General features: G+C 49.1%; 1 protein-coding gene across 10 annotated transcripts in view; it reads left to right on the forward strand.

Moving 5' to 3' along the window:
* EFCAB6 (EF-hand calcium binding domain 6) overlaps positions 1-19,141 on the forward strand; it is a 247,752-nt gene that overhangs the window by 156,484 nt on the left and 72,127 nt on the right. For all 10 annotated transcript variants that reach the window (XM_058741086.1, XM_058741090.1, XM_058741083.1 and 7 more), the window contains 4 exons: positions 805-919; positions 3,222-3,355; positions 7,280-7,512; positions 18,667-18,763. In XM_058741086.1, coding sequence (XP_058597069.1) covers positions 805-919; positions 3,222-3,355; positions 7,280-7,512; positions 18,667-18,763 — 579 coding nt within the window. The remainder of the gene's footprint in view (positions 1-804; positions 920-3,221; positions 3,356-7,279; positions 7,513-18,666; positions 18,764-19,141) is intronic.

Here is a 19,141-nt window from a genome sequence, read left to right on the forward strand (position 1 = left end):
TGATGACGATGGTGGTGATATTGATGATGGTGGTGATGGTGGTGGTGGTGATGGTGATGGTGATGATGGTGTTGATATTGATGATGATGGTGGTGATGACGATGGTGGTGATGGTGATGGCGGTGATGGTGGTGATATTGATGATGATGGTGGTGATGGTGGTGGTGATATTGATGATGGTGGTGATGGTGGTGGTGGTGATGGTGATGGCGATGATGGTGGTGATATTGATGATGGTGGTGGTGATATTGATGATGATGGTGGTGATATTGATGATGGTGGTGATATTGATGATGATGGTGGTGATGATGGTGGTGATGATGAGTACTATCTCATCCCATCCCCTATTCCTTTCCCCCCTCAGCTTTCTCCACAGAATGCAGCCACCCTGCTTTATTCGGTCTGTGTTTCCTAGGATGTGTGTGAATATAAATCTAACTAATGAGACCCGAAACCACCGCAGTCACAGCAGATGCGAGCTTGGATACCTTGGATGGCATGGCCTTTGGAAAGGTTTGCAGTGCTGACTGCAGCCTCCGGGGCCAGGCCCGCTGAGCCCAAGGCTGTGAGCCCACTTACCCCTTTGTTCGCTCGCTGGCTCGCTCAACAAACACATCTCGCCCAGGGAGTCAGGACACCTGGGCCCCGCCTGTAGGGAGCCTGTGGGCGGAGACACACGAGTAACAATCACAGGCCAGAGCGCAGGGGCCATGGGGCCGAGCCCACCGTGGGTCTGGAGGGCCTCGGTCAGCCGGGACCCCGGGATCGCTCGACTGCCTTTCTCCTCGCTTCCTTCCTCGCCAGGTACTGGGAAATCGCGGAATGCCCGTGGATGATGACCAGTATGCTCCGCTCACTGCAGAAGTAGGACATGAGAAAGGAGGGACGAGCTACCTGGACTTGGCGGCAGGCCTTGGAGGTAGCTAATCGCCGGCACACGCCCTGCTGGGACACGTTTCCCACCGGTGGCGACGCCAGTCTTTGTGAGCGCGGCCGCGAGGCCACCGGGGTGAGGTAGTGTGAGCTGAGGTGCCGAGACAGCGTGTGTTCTAAGACTGGAAACAGACATTCTTGTTTAGCTTCATCTGACTGTGTTTCGGCCTTTTTCTTTGCACTAAACCAAACTGTGAGTGCAGAATTTTGCCTGACGGAGCCTTCTACAAACTCAGAGCACAAACGGCTTCTAAAATTTGCTCCAGAGCCTATGCTCCTTCAATCACGCTTCATGTCCTTTAAGATTTTCCTCCTAAAAACAGATGCTGCCTCTCTGTGATTAGTGACACCCAGGCATCAGCAAGGCGGGCATTCCTCCTCCTTTTTGGTAGATAAGGACACAGAGACCCTAAGAGATCCGGGGACATGCCCAGGATCGCTGAGCTGCTGTCCCTCCCCTCGCCCTGCCCCCAGCGGTTGCCAGGAAATCTGTCTTACACGGTGCAGTCAAGCCTGGAGGCTGGGTCCTCCTGTTTGCCACCTGCTCGGATTCTGCTCTCCGGTCCACGCACCTGGCAGGGAGAGGACGAGCAGCTGGGTCATCCTCCCCCTCGCATCCCCTCTTGCTAGAGTTTAGATGGACAGAGAAGCCCTCTAGAAAGGCCACAGTAATCCCACAAATACATTGACAGAATACGCTTCCTTTTTTGCTGCAAATGCAGCGCAGCCTGGACAGGGCAGAACCCAGAAGCCCTGTTTGCATTTTGCCATCTCCCCCGCGTTCGGTCTGGGAGATGACAGGGCGGTGCAGTGGGCCTCCCCGAGAGAAACTGGCAGCCGGGACTCCTCGCCAGGAAAATGAGAAGGTCAACCATCTATCTGGCCACACCAGAGTATCAGTTGACAGGCCTGTCCTAGGGGAGAGAGGGCGCGCCCACATGAGAAACAGGCAATTCGAGAAGCCATAGAATTTACCGTTTTGACCCCTTGGGTATACGTTTTGACACTTTTGAAGGAAGATAAAAAGAAGGAAAAGTTTTCACATTTATCTTAGCGCTCCCAGTGTGCCGGCTGAACTTGTTTTTCAGGTGAGGAAACTGGGGCGCAGGGTGAGTCAGTCACTTGCCCGTGGTCCCAGAGCAGTAAGTCGGTGGCTGAGTGGGAATTTGACTCAGTAGTCACTGAATGCTCTTGGCTTCCTCCCTGCCCCGCTCCTTTCCCCCCACTGTCCCCCTCCTCCTCTTCCCTGCATCTGTCCCGCACCACTGCCTGTCTCCCCACATGGCCAGATGCTGGCAGGGGTGGGGGTAGAGACCTCGGCTCTGGGCCGGCCCCAGGCCAGGGACCCGGGGTGGCGGAGGGGGAGGTAAGCAGCAGGAGAAGTGTTTCCTGCACTTGTAGTGAACCTGAGGGAGGCCACTCCAGGCCAAGGTGGAGGCGAGGCAGAAGCCAGGTTCAAGACTGGGCCATAGGGTGCCCACGAGCTGCAGGTGCCCCGCCCACCATCCATCCCGCAGACCCATGGGTGCAACTTGCGTACCGACAGGGCCCCCCGGGCGCCCCTGGGTTGGTTTTAAAGTAGAGATTACAGTGTCTTCCTCAGTTTTAGGGGAGAGAGGCCATAACGCAGTAGTTAAGCCGCTGGGCTCTGGAGCCTGACGGGCTCCATGAGCTCTGTGACCTTGGGGAAGCCGGGGAGCCCCCGAGCCCCCATCTCCTCGTATGTAAGATGGACGTAATAACGGATTTCCTTGTGTATAAACGAGGCACAAGAAGAGAATCTACCTCTTAGGGTTGTTTGTTGAGAGGACCAACGCATACCTGAAGGCTCCTCCTACAGTGTCCAGCAGGCATGTGGCCTGTGAATTAACAAACATTGACCGACTTCCACGTTGCTCTGTTTAGGACACGATTCTGGGAACCGAAGCCAGGCAGGGAATTCTCCTCCTCTTCCCCCGAGAACGGAGAGATCAGTGAGATACAGCCCGGTCCTGTAGGGAGGGCAGGGCAGGGAGACGAAGGAGTGTGCGAGGCGAGGCGGGCGCCGTGTGCTGGGCAAGAGCCTGGCCCCGCAGTCTAGACAGCACCTTCTTCCTGCAAGGGTAGAATTTCTAAGAAACTGAAGGAAAAGAACCCAGACCATCACAAAGTTAGTGCTACGTTCGCATCGCAAGGCTTACCGCTGTCGAGTATCCCGACAGGATTTGGGACAGAAAGAAATCCAGTGCCCAAATCGAAAGAGGTGGGCGCGCCATTAACGGAAGTCCTCTGGTTTGTCATTGTTTCAGACGCTACGAGGAATGGGCCACAAGGGGCTCCATCGCAGACTCCGGTTCTCTCGAAGAGTAACTTGGACGGCTACTTTGTAACCGCTGAAGAGTGCGTGAAGCACTTCCCCCAGAGACTGAAGGAAGTCTTCCGGGTAAATTATGACCTATGTACTGCTTGGCTTATCTGGACACCCCCCCCACCGCACCTTGCTCCCAGCCATCCAGCCCCACCGGCTGGGACTCCTGGAGCCCCGTCATGCCCTGCGCTTCACGGGACCCAGCGCCCCTCGCCGTAGACTCAGGTTCACCCCTTCTCCCCTTCCTGGGGAGGGTGGCTCGGGCTTAACTCTGCCATCCCCTCCCAGCCCTGAGGTCCTCCCCTGCTCCCGCTCTGCCGGGTCTGCCTTCTGCCTCTCGAAGACTTTGGAGAAATGTGGAAGGAGAGGGGCGGGTCAGGGAGTTAACGAGGAATTCGGGATGCGCATTCGTCCATCCTATCCACGCCACCCGTTCGCTCGGCAGACAAGTAGCACGCCCTTACGATCCGCTGGGACTTCTGCTAAAGGCTAGAGATGAAAGAGGGGGCCCCAGTCCAGTCTCAGACGCAGATGGGATTGGTAAACAGATGGCAAACAGGTAGTTCAGACACATGGGATGGCCTGTTGTAGAAGGAACGGTAGCATGCCATGGGGGCACAGGGAAAAGACCCCACTAAGGAGGACTTCCTGGAGGAGGTGGCCCCTGCACCGAATCTTAAACCCCCAGCAAGTGCTGGCCAGAGAAAGGAAGGCGCAAACACTAGGGGAGGGAGCTCGCCCCAGGCAGGCGGTGGACGGGTCATGGTCATGGGCTTTAGGGAAAAGCTCACAGATTGCTAGGGCGGGTTGCATGTGGAAGCTGTAATGGGTAAGACGGGAGAAACAGCAGCCATTTAAACACAGAGGCAGGCAGAGAATGACCTAAGCTGTTTCTGTGTTGCGAAGTAGAAGAGCAGTTAAAGGGGGAAGGTCAATTCAACAAGCCGACTGTAGCAGCTGCAAGGCAGGGTGGAGGCCGCAGGGTGTGCAGGAACAGGTAGGCGAGAGGGTGAGGGGGTGAGAGGGCAGGAGGGGAAGCAGAGGGTCACTGGGAGCAAGCGTTCCCTGCCTGTCACCGGGGTGGCCCGGAGGGGTTCACGGCCAGCACCCCTCTGCTGTCTTCACCCAGGGGGCCAACTCACCCATTCCGTCGCAAGCCAGCCTCCTTTCTCTGGCCTCTGCCTCCACCTCTCCCCTCTGCTCACCTTTCCCAGCGAGGGGACGTAGGGGGAGCCGGGCTCTGCGCTGGCACCCCTGTTCGCCTGTCTTTGGAACCCGTGCAGCTTGGTTACGGTGCACACACGTGCCATATTTCCTGATGATCTTTACTTTAAATAATTACATAATGATCTGAGTCAATGAACATTCACTGCCACCCACTCTATCCTGCCAAGACTTTGTAATCTAGGGGTGAGACAAAGAAGTGAATCTCTAATTGCCAGGGTTTACATGATCCGTACTAGGATGCAGGTTAGTTCTGGGATCACGGGGGATTTGCTTGTCGTCCTCACAGGTGTATGGTAATGAGACCAAGTGTGTGCCTTGATTTTTGAGCGGGGAGGGACAGTCACCTTACTTATTTTATTGAGTTCCCATTCGTGAGAAATTCCTGAGCATCTCTCCTCATCAATAATGGAAAACCCACCTTGGGTTAGCCTAAAATACTATTACAGCCGCTGCTGTTGTTTGCCTGGCAATTTTGTAGCCACGCGAGGTCGTCTCAGCACTCAGCTCAGGTTTACAGACAACAACAAAGCCAGGTGAGTTGTGCCCCCACGGCTCAGGTCCAAGACCATGAAGAATTGAGGAAATAATTCATCATGACCCAATAAGAGACATCTTGTCTCCCCGACCGTGGTGAGGAAAGCAGGCACAGACGCCCCCGGGTGATGCAGGGGCATGACCTGAGGACCGGTTCTCCTTCGGCCAAGGGCTCCCCCTCCAGACACCGTCTCTGCAGGGTCAGGCATGTGTCCCCGGGTTCAGGTATTTATTTCAAAGCCATCAGAATCTGGAACCAACCCCCCCCCCCCCGAAATGGGATCATTCTCTACATACATTTCTGCAACTGTACTTTTCACCTCACTGTCTGTCCTCGACGTCTGACCCTGCGTGGTGATCTCAGCATGCAGCCTGATCAGAGCGTCCTCTCCGTTCTTAGAACCAGCGCCCGTCCTGCCTGCCCGGCCTGCGGGCCCCGGCTCCACACTGGCTGTGCCCACCTCTCCTCCTCCCTTCACACTCCAGCCAGTGTTCTTCCTCGCCTTCATGTCTTTGCACATTCTGTTCCTTTGCCCGGACTGCCAGTCCAGGCCCTTTGACCAGTTAACTCCTACCCAGGCTCTGGTCTTTCTTAAGCACTCGGGCCTTCCACACGCCTTCAGATCTGCGGGGAGATCTGCCGCCGGCCCGTTCCCCTCCCGGTACAAGCGTGTGCGGACTTGTGATCCTAGGAGACCGTAGGGCTGAGTTGTTCCCAAATCATCCAAATAACTCAAACGTCCACCACAGTGCTTGACATGTAATCGGTGATCAATATGTATTTGCTGAGTGAACAAAAGACTTCACGTTACGTGTAGGCAGTGAACCGGAGGGATTACATCCGTGGCCTCCTTTGTTTAAACCCTCACAGGACCCGCTCAGGTAGGCATTCGTGTTCCCATTTCACAGATGGAGAAACTGAAGGTCTGAGACAGGGAGAAACTTACCCAAAGCCACATGTCTCGCAGAGGTTGGAGCCAGGAATTGCAACAACATCTACCTGACTCCAATAAAAGTAGGAGTCTTCATTCTGGGAGGCCAAAGACCGAGATGAGGGGAATGACGAAGGTTTTTACATTTGTGAGGGTTATAAACGTGCATTCCATGGCATCTGGACTGTCCCTGTCGTCCGGCAGTCCAGGCTGGCAGTGAGCACGGCCTTCACACCCATCTTCCCGTCCCGGCCACACTGATTTGCTGTTACATGAGCGGACAGGCCTTTCTTCCCCACTAGACTGTGGGAACCTTGGTGTCGGGGACCACGTCGTGGCGAGCTTGTGTCTCTGTGCTGAGCAGAGTGCTCGGCACACTGTAGGTGCTCAGGAAACACTTGTTGCCCTCTCCATACCCACCAGCTCCGTTCCGCAGGTGTTTACTATGCGCTGCTCTGAGCTGCAGGTACAACAAGGGACAGACCGGGCACTTGCTGTGCGGCCTCAGGCGACAGCAATAGTAACAAACAACACGTTAGGGCACTTAGAAAACGGCACATTCACCCCTCACAACCACCCCAGGAGAGAGGGACTTCCGTAATCCCCATTTTACAGATGAGAAAATGGAAGCACGGCCAGGCTAAATATCTTGCCTACGGTTTCGCCAGTATTGACCGGCAGAGCTGAGGTTTGAAAGCGGGCAACCTGCCGGCGAGTGGCCCTCGGCGTGCCGCGTGGCCTCTGAGTCACAGGCTCCCTCCCAGCCTCCATCTGCTCATCCGCAAGATGGGGATTGTGGTGCCCTCGTGTGGCGTCACCGACGGAGCAGAGCACCCGTGCGAAGCCCCTCTGGCTCAGCAGACAGGGCCAGCTCGCCAGCACCGTCACCCAAAACCGGGTACTGGCCCCCGGATGGCCCCTGGAGGTGACATCCAGGACCGCCCTTGTTTTCCTGTAGACAGAAGCTGCCACACATCATGAAGCTTCTATAGGAACATCGAGGGCGAGATTTTTAGCATCCTCTTACCATAAAGGCGGAGAGTGGAAGGGAAAGAGAAAAGCCTTCCTTGTCCCTTGCCCAGGCCTCCCCGCATTACAAGAGGGCACGGGAGAACGCGGTGCGTGGTTCCTTGGGAAAAGCATATGGCGGCAAGGATGTTCCTGGAGGAGGGAACTTGCCAACGGAGCCGTGGCGGGGACACCGCCCCTTCCTCGTTTTGGAGAGGAGCCCACCCGCGCGGGGTTGTAAGTGTGTTGTCGCGGGGGTTCAGAAGGAAGCGCTTTGACGCGTGCGTTTTGTTTCTAGGACCCCTACTCCGCCTTCTTTAAAATAGACAGTGACAGGGATGGCATCATCCACATGCGCGATGTCCACAGACTGCTACGGCTCTTACTGTTCAACCTTAAAGACGACGAGTTTGAGCGTTTCCTGGGCCTTCTTGGCCTGCGACTCAGCGTCACGCTAAATTTTCGGGAATTTCGAAATCTGTGTGAGAAGACGTCTTTGAGAACAGATGACCCGCCTCAAAGACTCGTTAGGTAAGAGCGCACGCGGCTCAGCACCTTTGCCCCCATGGGGTCCGCTGCTCCCGCCGGGCCCACGGAGGAGGGGGAGGAACGGAATTGCCCCGCCCGGGGGAGCGATCGTTTTGCCTTTTGGGGGGCTCGAGAAAAACCACGCAAGGAATAGCCTTCAATGCAGAAAGCCTGAAAGATACCGGGTGCGGATTGGAAGGTACAACCCGATCTAGCCACCCGTGAGCGTGGGTTTCGCGTGTCACTGTGAATCATGCCGGCCTTCCTCCTAGGCACGCAACAACTACGTGCAGGCACTTCTGTGTTTTTTCTTTTATAAAGCTGGGGTCAGATTTATGGGTGTTGCCCAGCCTTGCGAGACCTGTCGGCGCCCTGCCTTTGAGCTGTGCAAGCTAACGCTTGTCTAGAGAGCACTGGTCCAGGCACTAACATGTCAGCCCAGGCAATCACATGACTTGGGGAGCCACAGAGCACCTTCTGGTAATTGATGGAAACTGAGTTTCACGTCAGGCTTTTTTCTATGAGTGTAAACACGTACATACGCGGGGCCCTTGAATAACCACAGGATGCTTCAACCCTGCAGCTTGACTTGTATGTGGATTGGGGGGGGGAGGGGATAAATACAGTGTGATTATGTACATGTGTTTTCTCTTACGATTTTCTTCACACGTCCTCTTCCCTCGCTTACTTTATAGTAAGAACACGGTGTATTACACATATAACGTTCAAAATATGGGTTAATCGATCGTGTTACCAGCAGGGCTTCCGGTCAACAGTAGGCTACTACTAATTAATTTTGGGGGGAGTCAAAAGTTATATGGGGATTTTTGACTGTGGGGGGGTTGGCGCTCCCAACCCGGGCCTCGTTCAAGGGTCAAGTATACGTCTTTTACTTTCTATGAATCTGGGGTCAGCTGAGCCAACTGTTTGGGGAGCTACAAGGACGATGCCCCCGCCACCCCTTCCCAGGCAGTGTTCCTCCCCCGACCTCTGTCTACTCCATGCCAGCCTCCCTTGGGTCGAGGAGGCGAGTCTGCGTGTCAGCTGGGCCGTGATTCGTCTCCTCCATTTCTCTCAGTAAGCGCCTACGCCCCTTCAAGCAGGAACAGCAATGCCAGTACATCCACCCCATTGAGATCTGTTGATGCCAACAGGCATGAATGAAGTAGCCCTTCAGCCCCTCCTTGACCAATTATTATAAGTGGAATAGTACTATTTTTCTGAAACCCTCCCATCCACTATGATAATACAGAGATGTGTTCTCTGCACCATAGTAACATTCACTAGGCTGTTTTGCCCCGGAGGTACCGGCGGCCCCACCCCTTCCCTTCCGCCAGGCTGGGGAGCTCCCTGGAGCCAAGAACTCCCAGAAGCCCCCATTACTGGGCCAGATTACGCGATACTTGGCTAGGCTGCAGAGGCCCTCTGATATCGCTCTTTAATTTTTCTCTCTGAATTCGCTGGTTTTGTTTTGCCTGTACTTTAAGAAAAGCCGGCCAGAAAGAAAACAACTGTGGTCTCTTTCTAAGTGAAAGAAATGATCACATAACACGTGAATTGGACACCTGCTTCCAAATGCTCAAGTTCTGAGGAGCTGTAATATGAGACTTGATTGCTTACCATTGAAACAATACAAAAATATCCTTCAGAAAGAATTTTCTGGAGAATGTGTGCAGAATGAACCTAGAAAATTTCAACCACAAAGTGCAATCTTCCCATTCAAATGACTCAGCCTTCTTATTTGTATTCATTCCTTCGCTCATCAAGTGTTTACTGAGGGTCTGCTCCGGGCTAGATGTGGCCCCAGGACGAGGTGGTCCAAAGATGAAGAAGACCGCCTTTGAGGGGGCTCCTGGGTGAATGTGGAACAGGTACAAAAATAAAGAGCTGTAGTGAAACATAAGGATGTCTGAAGTGCCTCCGAGATGGGAACAGCTAAGCCTGCTTGAGGTGCACAGGAAAAGTGGGACATCTGAGTTGCATCTTGAGGTGTGAGTAGGAGTTTCTCAGGTGCAGGCTACCAGATGGTGGTTCGAGGCCAGAGAACAGCATGTACAACACCTCAGAGGTGGAGATGTCGAGCACATTCAGGAAACGGGGAGAGGATGTGTGTGCAGAAGTGGCATGCCCCGTGGGGGCATGGTGGGAGGAGAGCCCTGGAGAGGCAGGAGGGCCAGCTGAGAAGGGGCTGGAGAGCCAGGCTGAGGACTCCATCCTTTACCAGCAGACAGGAGAGGGTTTTATGCTGTGGAGGCAGAGGGTCGCATTGTGCTGCAGGAAGACCCTTGGGCAGTCCTAGAGCGGAGGATAGATGTAAAGGAGGACAGTCCCTGCAGTCCAGGGAGACCCAGCATGGCGTCCAAGGGTCTGGTGGAGAGACCTCAACCAAGGCACTGCCTTAGAAAGCCACTGCTTTAGAAGGCCTCCCATGGCCAGACCCCATGCCTCTGCTTCGAGAAGATGTATCCTTTAGTACTCTACAAGGAGGCCCTATCACTTGACTTGCCAGGTGAAGGACCCAGGTGATGGGTGGTGGGCAGAGATGTGAATGCAGGGTGCCTGTTTGGAGGGACCCCTTTCTCTGCCTGGAGGCCTCACCCTCCTTCACCCGCCTGTCACACCAGCCTCACTTTTAGCCACCGGCCACACCTAGACACCATCCCTTTCTGGAAGCCATCCTGCCCTCTTATTTGGGCCCCTCTACCTTCAGGGCCTTCCCTTTCCACCAGCATCATCAAACACAATACTTTTGGAAAATTTGAGGGCTCATAATTTTGTTGAAGAGAGTAAGACCACCTTGTTTGTTTCATAACCGCAACACATTTTCATTTTTAGATGTATAAATGCCGATTAGAACGATCAGTCCAATGGCCTGTTTCATTTCTCCATCATCTATTCCCTTCCAGTCTGTTCCCTTGTTTAAAACACACCTGCCTGTCCATTTATCTACTGACAACCCACATCAAGTCCATTTTGGTTCATGTACATCATAAAAGATGAAACAACACTGTCACATGCCCTTTTAGCAAAATTTGATGCTTCAGCCTCTTGTCACAAAATATTGTATGATCAGGTCCTTCATGTTGAATGGCTAGCTGAATCGAAAGGCCAAATTTCCCTTCGTTCTTAGAAATACATCATTTGTTTGTCAAAAAATTTGGCTTGTGGGGCGCCTGGGTGGCGCAGTCGGTTAAGCGTCCGACTTCAGCCAGGTCACGATCTCGCGGTCCGTGAGTTTGAGCCCCGCGTCAGGCTCTGGGCTGATGGCTCGGAGCCTGGAGCCTGTTTCCGATTCTGTGTCTCCCTCTCTCTCTGCCCCCCCCCCCGTTCATGCTCTGTCTCTGTCTGTCCCAAAAATAAATAAAAAATGTTGAAAAAAAATTAAAAAAAAAAAAATTTGGCTTGTATGATCAGTCTCGTCATCATCTCTGGAATCCAGAGTCCTGTTCTGTGTGGATTCCTCTTCTGGTTCATCTGATCATTGGGAGATGTCTTCTTATCTCAATTTTCTTCCCTTTGCCATTTGAACATGAAATAAGAATTCTGAATTTTTAACTATGTTCGATGAAAACTGACATAAGACTACAAAGATGGTGTTGCTGTGTTCTTTTCACCTTCTCTAAAGATGCTGTTATACTTTGGGCAGTACAGTCAGGAAACTAGGGAGTGATTCATTTCAAGTTCCTGTCATTGGCTAAGTAATTCCCTCATTTTCTGTTTTCTTCTTACTGCTTTAGTCTCTCTCTCTCTCTCTCTCTCTCTCTCTCTCTCTCTCTCTCTCTCTTTTAGCATAGTTGGAAATAATTAAAGAATAAATGATTGATCATTTCTTGGGATAATGAAATTGATCTAGTAAAATTGAAATCAAGATCACTAAGGCCCCATGTATGTAAGACCCCATTGACCCCATCAATGGACCCAGGTGGTATTGCAAGATAGAATGAGTGTTATCTCATAAAGAAAATAAATAATTTTTTTTTGTTGTTCTTTGAAAGCCCTGTAAGAAAAACTGAAAGTCAGGAATGCCAATTCTCTTCCAGTTTCCGGATTATATAGAATTGTTATTTCTTTCTTAAATATTTGATATAATTCACCAAAGAACTGATCAGGTCCTGGAGTTTCCTTTGTTGGGAAGATTTTAACTATGAATCTCATTAATTTAATAGATCATTCAGGGTTTCTATTCCTTCTTGAATGAGTGTTTGGAGTTTGTGTTTTTGGTCCATTTCATCTAAGTTGTTAAATTTATGAGAATAAAGTTCTTCAAAATATTCCTCCCTTATATTCTTTTAATATCTGTAGGGTCTTTAGTGTTATCCCTTTTATCATTTCTGATACTTGGTAGGTAATGTCTTCTCTTCTTTTTTCTTGATATGTTTTGCTAGAGATTTATCATTTGATTGATATTTTCAAAGAACCACCTTTTTGTTTCATTGATTTTGCTCTATTGTTTTCTGTGTAATAGAAACAAATTTCTGTTTATTGATTTCTCTTCTTTATTACTTCCTACTTTCTTCTTGCTTTGAATATAGTTTACTCTTCTTTTTTATTCTCTTAAGTTTGGAAACTCAGATTTTTTAATTTGAGTTCTTTCTTTTCTAACAGAGACCCTGAATGCTATCAGTTTCCTTGTAGGCACTGAGCTGGCTACATTATGCAAACCTCGATCTATTACAGTTTTAAGTTTCATTCACTTAAGAATATTTTCTAATTTCCCTTGAGACTTTCTTTTGGATCCACAATTATTTAAAGTGTGGTTCTGTCAATTTTAATTTTTTTTTCAACGTTTATTTATTTTTGGGACAGAGAGAGACAGAGCATGAACGGGGGAAGGGGCAGAGAGAGAGGGAGACACAGAATCGGAAACAGGCTCCAGGCTCTGAGCCGTCAGCCCAGAGCCTGACACGGGGCTCGAACTCACGGACCGCGAGATCGTGACCTGGCTGAAGTCGGACGCTTAACTGACTGCGCCACCCAGGCGCCCCTGGTTCTGTCAATTTTAAAATATGTCCATGGTTTCCAACTATCTTTCTGTTATTGATTTCTAGTTTAATTCTGTTGTGGTCAGGAAACATACTTTGTATGATTTTAATTCCTTTAGATTTGTTCAGCGTTATTTTATGACCCTAGAGATGGTCTGTGTTGGTGAGTATTCCATGGATGCTTGGTGAGAACGTGTATTTGGCTGTCGTTGGGTGGAGTGTGCTGATGAGATCAAGTTAGTTGATAGTGTTCAGGTCTTCAGTGTTCTTGCTTGTTTGTTTGTTCTATCACTTCCTAGAGAGGAGTGATGAAGTCCCCGACAATAGTTAAGCACTTGTCTATACCTCTTTCCAGTTCTATCCATTTGTGCTTCATGAATTTTGAAACCGAGAAAAAGAGTGTGTTTATACTTGCCATTTCTGCTTCTCTTCCCTTATTTCTGAAGTTCTGTTTCTCTCTGCTATCATGTTCCTTCCTCAGAGAAGCTTTCTTCAGCAGGTCTTTTAGAGCATGTCTAACCCTAACCCTAACCCTTCACTGAGAAAATTTCTCTTGCTCCTTCATTCCTAACAGACATTTTTGCTGGGTATAGAATTCTGGGTTAACAGTTCTTTTCACAGCACTTTAAAAATGTTACTCCGTTGTTTTCAGGCCTTCATGGTTTGTGGTGAGAAGTCTGCAAGAATTCAAATGGTCTTGCCCCCTAGATGGCCTGTGTCATTTTCCTCAGGTTACTTTCAGGATGTTTTTTCTTTATCTTTGGTTTTCATTAGTTTTAGTATGATGTGTTTGGGCATGACTTTCTTTGTTTATCATTCTTTGGTTTACTGAACTTCTTGAATTTGTAAATTTATGTTCTTCATCGACTTTGGGAAGGGTCCAGCTATTATTTCCTCATGTTTAAAAAAATTTTTATTTTGGTATCAATCTCTGCCTCCATCCACCTCTTGTGGTATCCCAATGACATGAATGTAGACTTGCTGATTTTGTACCACTGGTCCCTGTATTAATCCCTGAAGCTATATTCTTCTCTTTTTTCCCCCATTGATCAGATTGGATTAATTCTGTTCATCTGTCTTCAGGTTCACTGACTCATTCCTCTGTCATCTGCATTCTGTCATTGAGCCAATCCAGTAAAAATTTTATTTCATTTGTACTTTTCATTTCTAAAGTTTTCATTTGGTTCTTGTCTTCCCCCAGCCTTCTATTTCTTGGCTCAGATTATCTGCCTTTCCACGTATTTTGAGGACATTTACTTTTACTTCATGTTTCTAATAGCTGCTTTAAAATATTATAATTTCAACAGCTGGGTCATCGTGGAGTCTGTTGTCTTTTACCTTGAAAATTGTTGAGATTTTCCTGGTTCTCTGTATATTGAGTTATTTTGGATTGTATCATGGGCTTTTTAAGTATTATATTATGATACTCTGGCCCAGTTAAAATCCTCAGTTGTGTGTTGATTTGTGTTTTATTTATTTTGTAAGCAAACAGTCAATCCAGTTAGGTTCAGACTGCAAGTCCTAACCTGCCTTCTGTGGTTTCTATGTCAGTTGAGTTTCAAGGCCACTGCAGCACTGTGAGGCCAGCCCATGTGCGCAGCCCCCCAGGTGGGGAGTTGTGGAGGGAGCAAGTCTTCAGTACACAGTAGTGAAGTTCTCAGAGCTTCTGTTGTGCTGCTTTGGATTAGTTTCACACAAGAGCACAGCAGAAGTGAATCTGGAACTTCCCGCACAGATTTAGGCATCCTGTTTTTCAGCCCTCTCGTATGATTTCTCCCCATACTTTCCAGCCCCCAGAGAGTCCCCCCACCCACCTATTTTCTCTCTTTTTTTGTTTTTGTTTTGTTTTGTTGTTGTTTTTTTTTTTTTTTTTTTTTTTTTTTTTTTTTTTTTTTTTGGCCTTCTTGCTGGAAACCCTTAGGTTTGGGCCTATCTGTATGGTTATGTACTTCCTATGACTGGGCCTGCCCCCAGTGCAACACAGTGAGAGGAAAACAATAATGTGGATACCTTCAGTATTCCCTGAGCACAGAGTGTGCCTTCTGGTGAAAGGGAAGAGTTTTAGTTTTAGGCACTTACTTGGCCACTACTGTTGCTGGCTATGTCACAAAAGTGTAGGTGTGTAACTCAGAGTCTTTGGATCAGAACAGGGAGGGTGAAAAGAGACAAAGGGGGCATTATATCCCCCACATACTTTGTACTTCAGGGCTATCCTTTCTGGTTCTTTGGTCAGAAATACAGGCTTTCTTGTGGAGCTTTTTTGGCCCATGCCCGCTGCATAGTTCCAGAAGTAGGACTGTCCTTAAGCCTAAGCTGGGAATATGGGCGATAAAGAACCCATGAAACTCATATCAGTCATTCTTCAAGTTTTGATTTCCCTCTCCATCATCCTTCTTTTTTTTTTTTTTAATGTTTGCTTATTTTTGAGAGAGAGGCAGAGCGTGAGCAGGGGAGGGGCAGAGAGAGAGAGAGGCACAGAACCCAAAGCAAGCTCCAGGCTCCGAGGTGTCAGCACAGAGCTTGACATGGGGCTTGAACCCACGAGCCGTGAGATCATGACCTGAGGCGAAGTCGGACGCTTCACCAACTGAGCCACCGAGGCACCCCTCCATCATCTTTCTATTATTTACTTTTTGGTGTCCTCAGAATTACTTCTTGTATTCTGTCGAGAGCTTTTAGTTGTAATCAGTGGGGGGGAGAGGGTGCAGTGTGTGCCTTCTCCATCTTAGCTGGACAAGAGGGACAAGGACTCTTGCCCTGCCTGGAGTGCTGGTCCCTGTGATCACACAGCTGCCTCATCACCACTCATGCCTCAGAGAGCCGCTCCCTGGCCTTCTTAGCTGAAGCCTCCCCTCTCACCCATCACTCTTGGTCACATTCATATCCCAAGTTATCTGATTCATTCATTTTCCACATGTTGCTGTAAGTTCCCACAATCATGGTATGAGCTCCTTGAGGATGTGGGCTCTGTCCACATCGCTGGTCAGGGTGTCTACAGAACCCAGAGCAGCACAGAGTAAGAGGTCATATATGTTTGCATCGGACAGACTGGCTGATAACAAGGCTGGGTCTCCCTGACTATCAAGATCTAAAGAGTCAGGCAATAGAGGAAATCAGTAACTTTTGGAAAAGGCCATAGAAAAACCTTCTGATCTCTTGAGGAGACAAGTATATAAAATGGGACGGGGAGAAATGGATGGGAAAATCATAGGTGTCCCTGGTTTGAGCCTGGCTCACTGAGAAAACATTCAAGACTTACAGCCTAGAAAAGAAATTGGTTTGGTGGAAGCCGTTCAGATATGTGTTTAGATAGCGAGATCAGTTTGGGTTTGCTGACTTTGCAGACATAGAACGTGCCCCTCAGAATCTCTATCCTTTGGGGAGAGTTCAGGTGAGTCCTGTGGGTGCAGGTTGGATTTAGGAGGAACTTAAGGTGAAGACAGGGGAGTAGGCATCATTATTAGGACCTACAGTCCTCGTAAGCAATAATTGTGAAAATGCAACCTAGTCCCCCCAACCTTCCCAAACGTTTAGTGGTGAACTAGTGACAGAGGATTAGATTGGTTGACCTTTGGATCCCTTTCCACCCTGGAAATTCCATGATTCTGTGAAGTCCAGTAGTCAGTTGGAGAGAGATGGAACAGAAAAGTAGGTGAGGAGATTACAGCCCCAGCGGTACAGATGTGTGGATAAATGGCAGGAAGGCATGGCTGGGGACATGAGAAGGGATGACCTTTCAGAAGAGTAAATAAACTTAGGGGTGGAAAGAGAGAGGAGTGGTCAAGGTTTGGGGGAGCCAGGTGGGGAGGGAAAACCACACTCACTGAAGGCACACGTTCACCCGGCCCCAGGATTGGTATTCCAACACGTGGTGTCCCTTAAAGCGCAGCATAATGAAGGCAACCAGAGAGGGGAGAGATGGTTAATAGGGGCACATGGAACACACAAGTCAGCGAAGGCTCCTGGATTCAGCAATATAGAAGTAATTGGTGAATTTGAAGACCAGGGTGGGTTCTTAATAAAGGGAGGCGTGCCCGCCATAGTTTACCGTGTACCCCCATGAGCTGGCATTTTCCAGGAGGGAAAATGAAACTGGGAAAGCCCTCATTTGGTCTGGTTCAACAGTAGCAATGTAGGAGTTTGTGCTCGCCAAACTGTGGGGGTCACAGTTTACGTAATTCGCCAAAGAAGAGCTGCTTAAAATAAGACGCTTTGTGGCCCAGTATAGCCCAGTGTAGGTTTTGGGGGTAATCATGGATACCAATGCACCTGGTGACTCGTGGGCTCTGGGCACGGTCAGTCATCAAGGAACTTGAGGAGCGGTCCAGGACAGCTGTCCGGGGGCAGCAGAGCGTGTTGGAAGGGATTTGAAGAAGCCACATGAAGAACACTGATTGCTGCTTGCTTTGTTGATTCGGGTTACCGTGACCTGGCTTGCCGTCTGCTTCTGAAATGCGTGCCAGGGTGGAACTTCCAGGGGAGCCTTGTCTGGTGGGCGGGAGCCGCAGCTCCACTTTTCCAGCCTTCACACCGAGCCCGGCGCTCCAGCCACGCACTGGGCAATGCTGCGTTTGTTGAACAGAAACAGAAATGCTAAGTGGAAAGAAGACCCCCAGTGCGTAAAAACCAGAGGTGTCCCTCACCTCTGTGAAGTGTAAGATTTCAGGGATCTTTTCCTACGAAGAGTGAACTTACAGGGGCAGCAAACCTGTAGCTTCGGATAAAAACCAAATGGTCACGAGAAAGCTAGCCATGGCATCGGAGACCTGAGTCTGAATGGTTTCCAGGTCCTGGCTGTGTCATTTGGCAGGTTGGTTAATTTCCCGAAAACACAGCTTCCTCTTTCGCAGAGTGGGATGGTAATGCCAGCATGTGTCACTTGACTGGCTGTGCTCAGCACCCGCTGGTCACTGACCTCGTGGTGGCCATCAGCACCTGAGAAACCCACACGGTGCTGCCGACCTGAGTGTCACATACAGAGGGTCACGTTCAGAGCGGCCCTTCTAGGGGGATTGTGTAAGCCTTTGACCTCCATTGTTTGCAACACACAAATCCCTGCATTTTCTCAACTGGCAGCATACTGGTTGACCTTAGACTTTTTTTCTTATATGCGGTTCATTTGCAGAAGCGTAAATAATGCTTCTTTAAAGGAGCTCTGTGGGGCTTGCTTGCTGTCCATCCCCCACACTGGTCTTCTGGGGACCCTTCAGGAGAAATTTATATTGGGGTCTCTATGGGCCTCGGTCCGGTGGCAAGATGCGCTTAGCACCCAACATGCCTGTGAGTAAGAGCAGGTCCCAGGTGGGGGGTCTCAGATGTGGTCCCATTTCAGGAAACTGTCGGGTGATGTGGATATGGTCAGTTTTGCCAGGGGAATGTGCTGAGCGCCCTGATATCTGCAGGGAAAATATTTCAGATGCATATCTGGATGTGGAAAACAGCTCAAGTTGCCAGAAAGGGAGGGATAGGTGCTCCGAGGAGCAGAGCAATTACAGAAAAAGAAGTGGGGAGGGGTTTTACAGGTTTTATCCGCCCCCGTCCTTCGAGTGGAGGAATCCAGGGCTTAGCCACGGTGTTAAGCGTGGGGCATTTTTTTAAAGTGTCTTTGGCGTCCATCATCCTAGGAGGAAATAAACAGAATTTTGATCATTTTACATACTTGAGCCCAACCTTTGAACAGTAGCTGGGACCGAGAAAGCGGTGCCCCCCCCACCCCCGCCCCGTGTTCCTGAACCGTTTCTTAGTCTGCATTGTTATTCCAATTCGCCAATTCAGAAATAAAAGTTTGTGGTTGTTTTCTTCTGAAGAGGCTTCACTGTTCTATGGTGTTTTTTCCCCCTTCTGAGAAGAAATGAGCCCTGTTTGTTTTGTGAGTGGCAGAGAAAGTTGAACAGCATTTATCTGAAAATAAACAAGGACTTATAAAATTTAAGAAGACTTCCCTAACATGCAGCTGGGGAAATAAGACCGTATTTTGAGAATTAAGTTAGACCAGATGTGAAATAACAGACTTTAACGGTATCTTTGAAACAAACGGGGATGGGGAACCCCTTGGGAGATTAATGAGTCCATTAAATTTAAACACAGTTATTTATTTATTTATTTATTTATTTATTTATTTATTTATTTACTTACTTACTTATTTATTTACTTATTTATTTATTTTTCTTTTAAGACCAAAACAGAAGGTTGCAGATTCAGAACTAGCTTGTGAGCAGGCTCATCAGTATCTTGCTACCAAAGCAAAAACCAGATGGTCAGACTTATCTAAGGTAAGAAAACGATTATTTCCTTAAAAGGAAAGGAAATCTATTTCAGTGTTCTCAGATCATTGGGATAATCAAGCTGTTTAGATCCCGTCGCTGAGATGGGAAAACAATGTTCTATACCCAACTGGTGACTCCTTTTATTCCTAAAATACTTTTTCAGCATAAATTGTCCCATCCGAGGTCAACTGACGTTTAGAAAAAGGAGTATTTGTAGGAGTTATGTGGACAGAAATTCCTAGATGTATCTCAGGTTTGATATGAATTAAAAATTTTAAAGAAAAAAAAAAGAACCCTGTCATATTATTTTTACCCCATTCAAAACCTGCATTTCTGGGTAGGTGGGATTTCTTCCTGTCTTCCAAAACGATAGAAAGCACATTT

Source organism: Neofelis nebulosa, chromosome 8 (genome assembly GCF_028018385.1).
Source record: "Neofelis nebulosa isolate mNeoNeb1 chromosome 8, mNeoNeb1.pri, whole genome shotgun sequence".
Taxonomy (NCBI): Eukaryota; Metazoa; Chordata; class Mammalia; order Carnivora; family Felidae; genus Neofelis; species Neofelis nebulosa.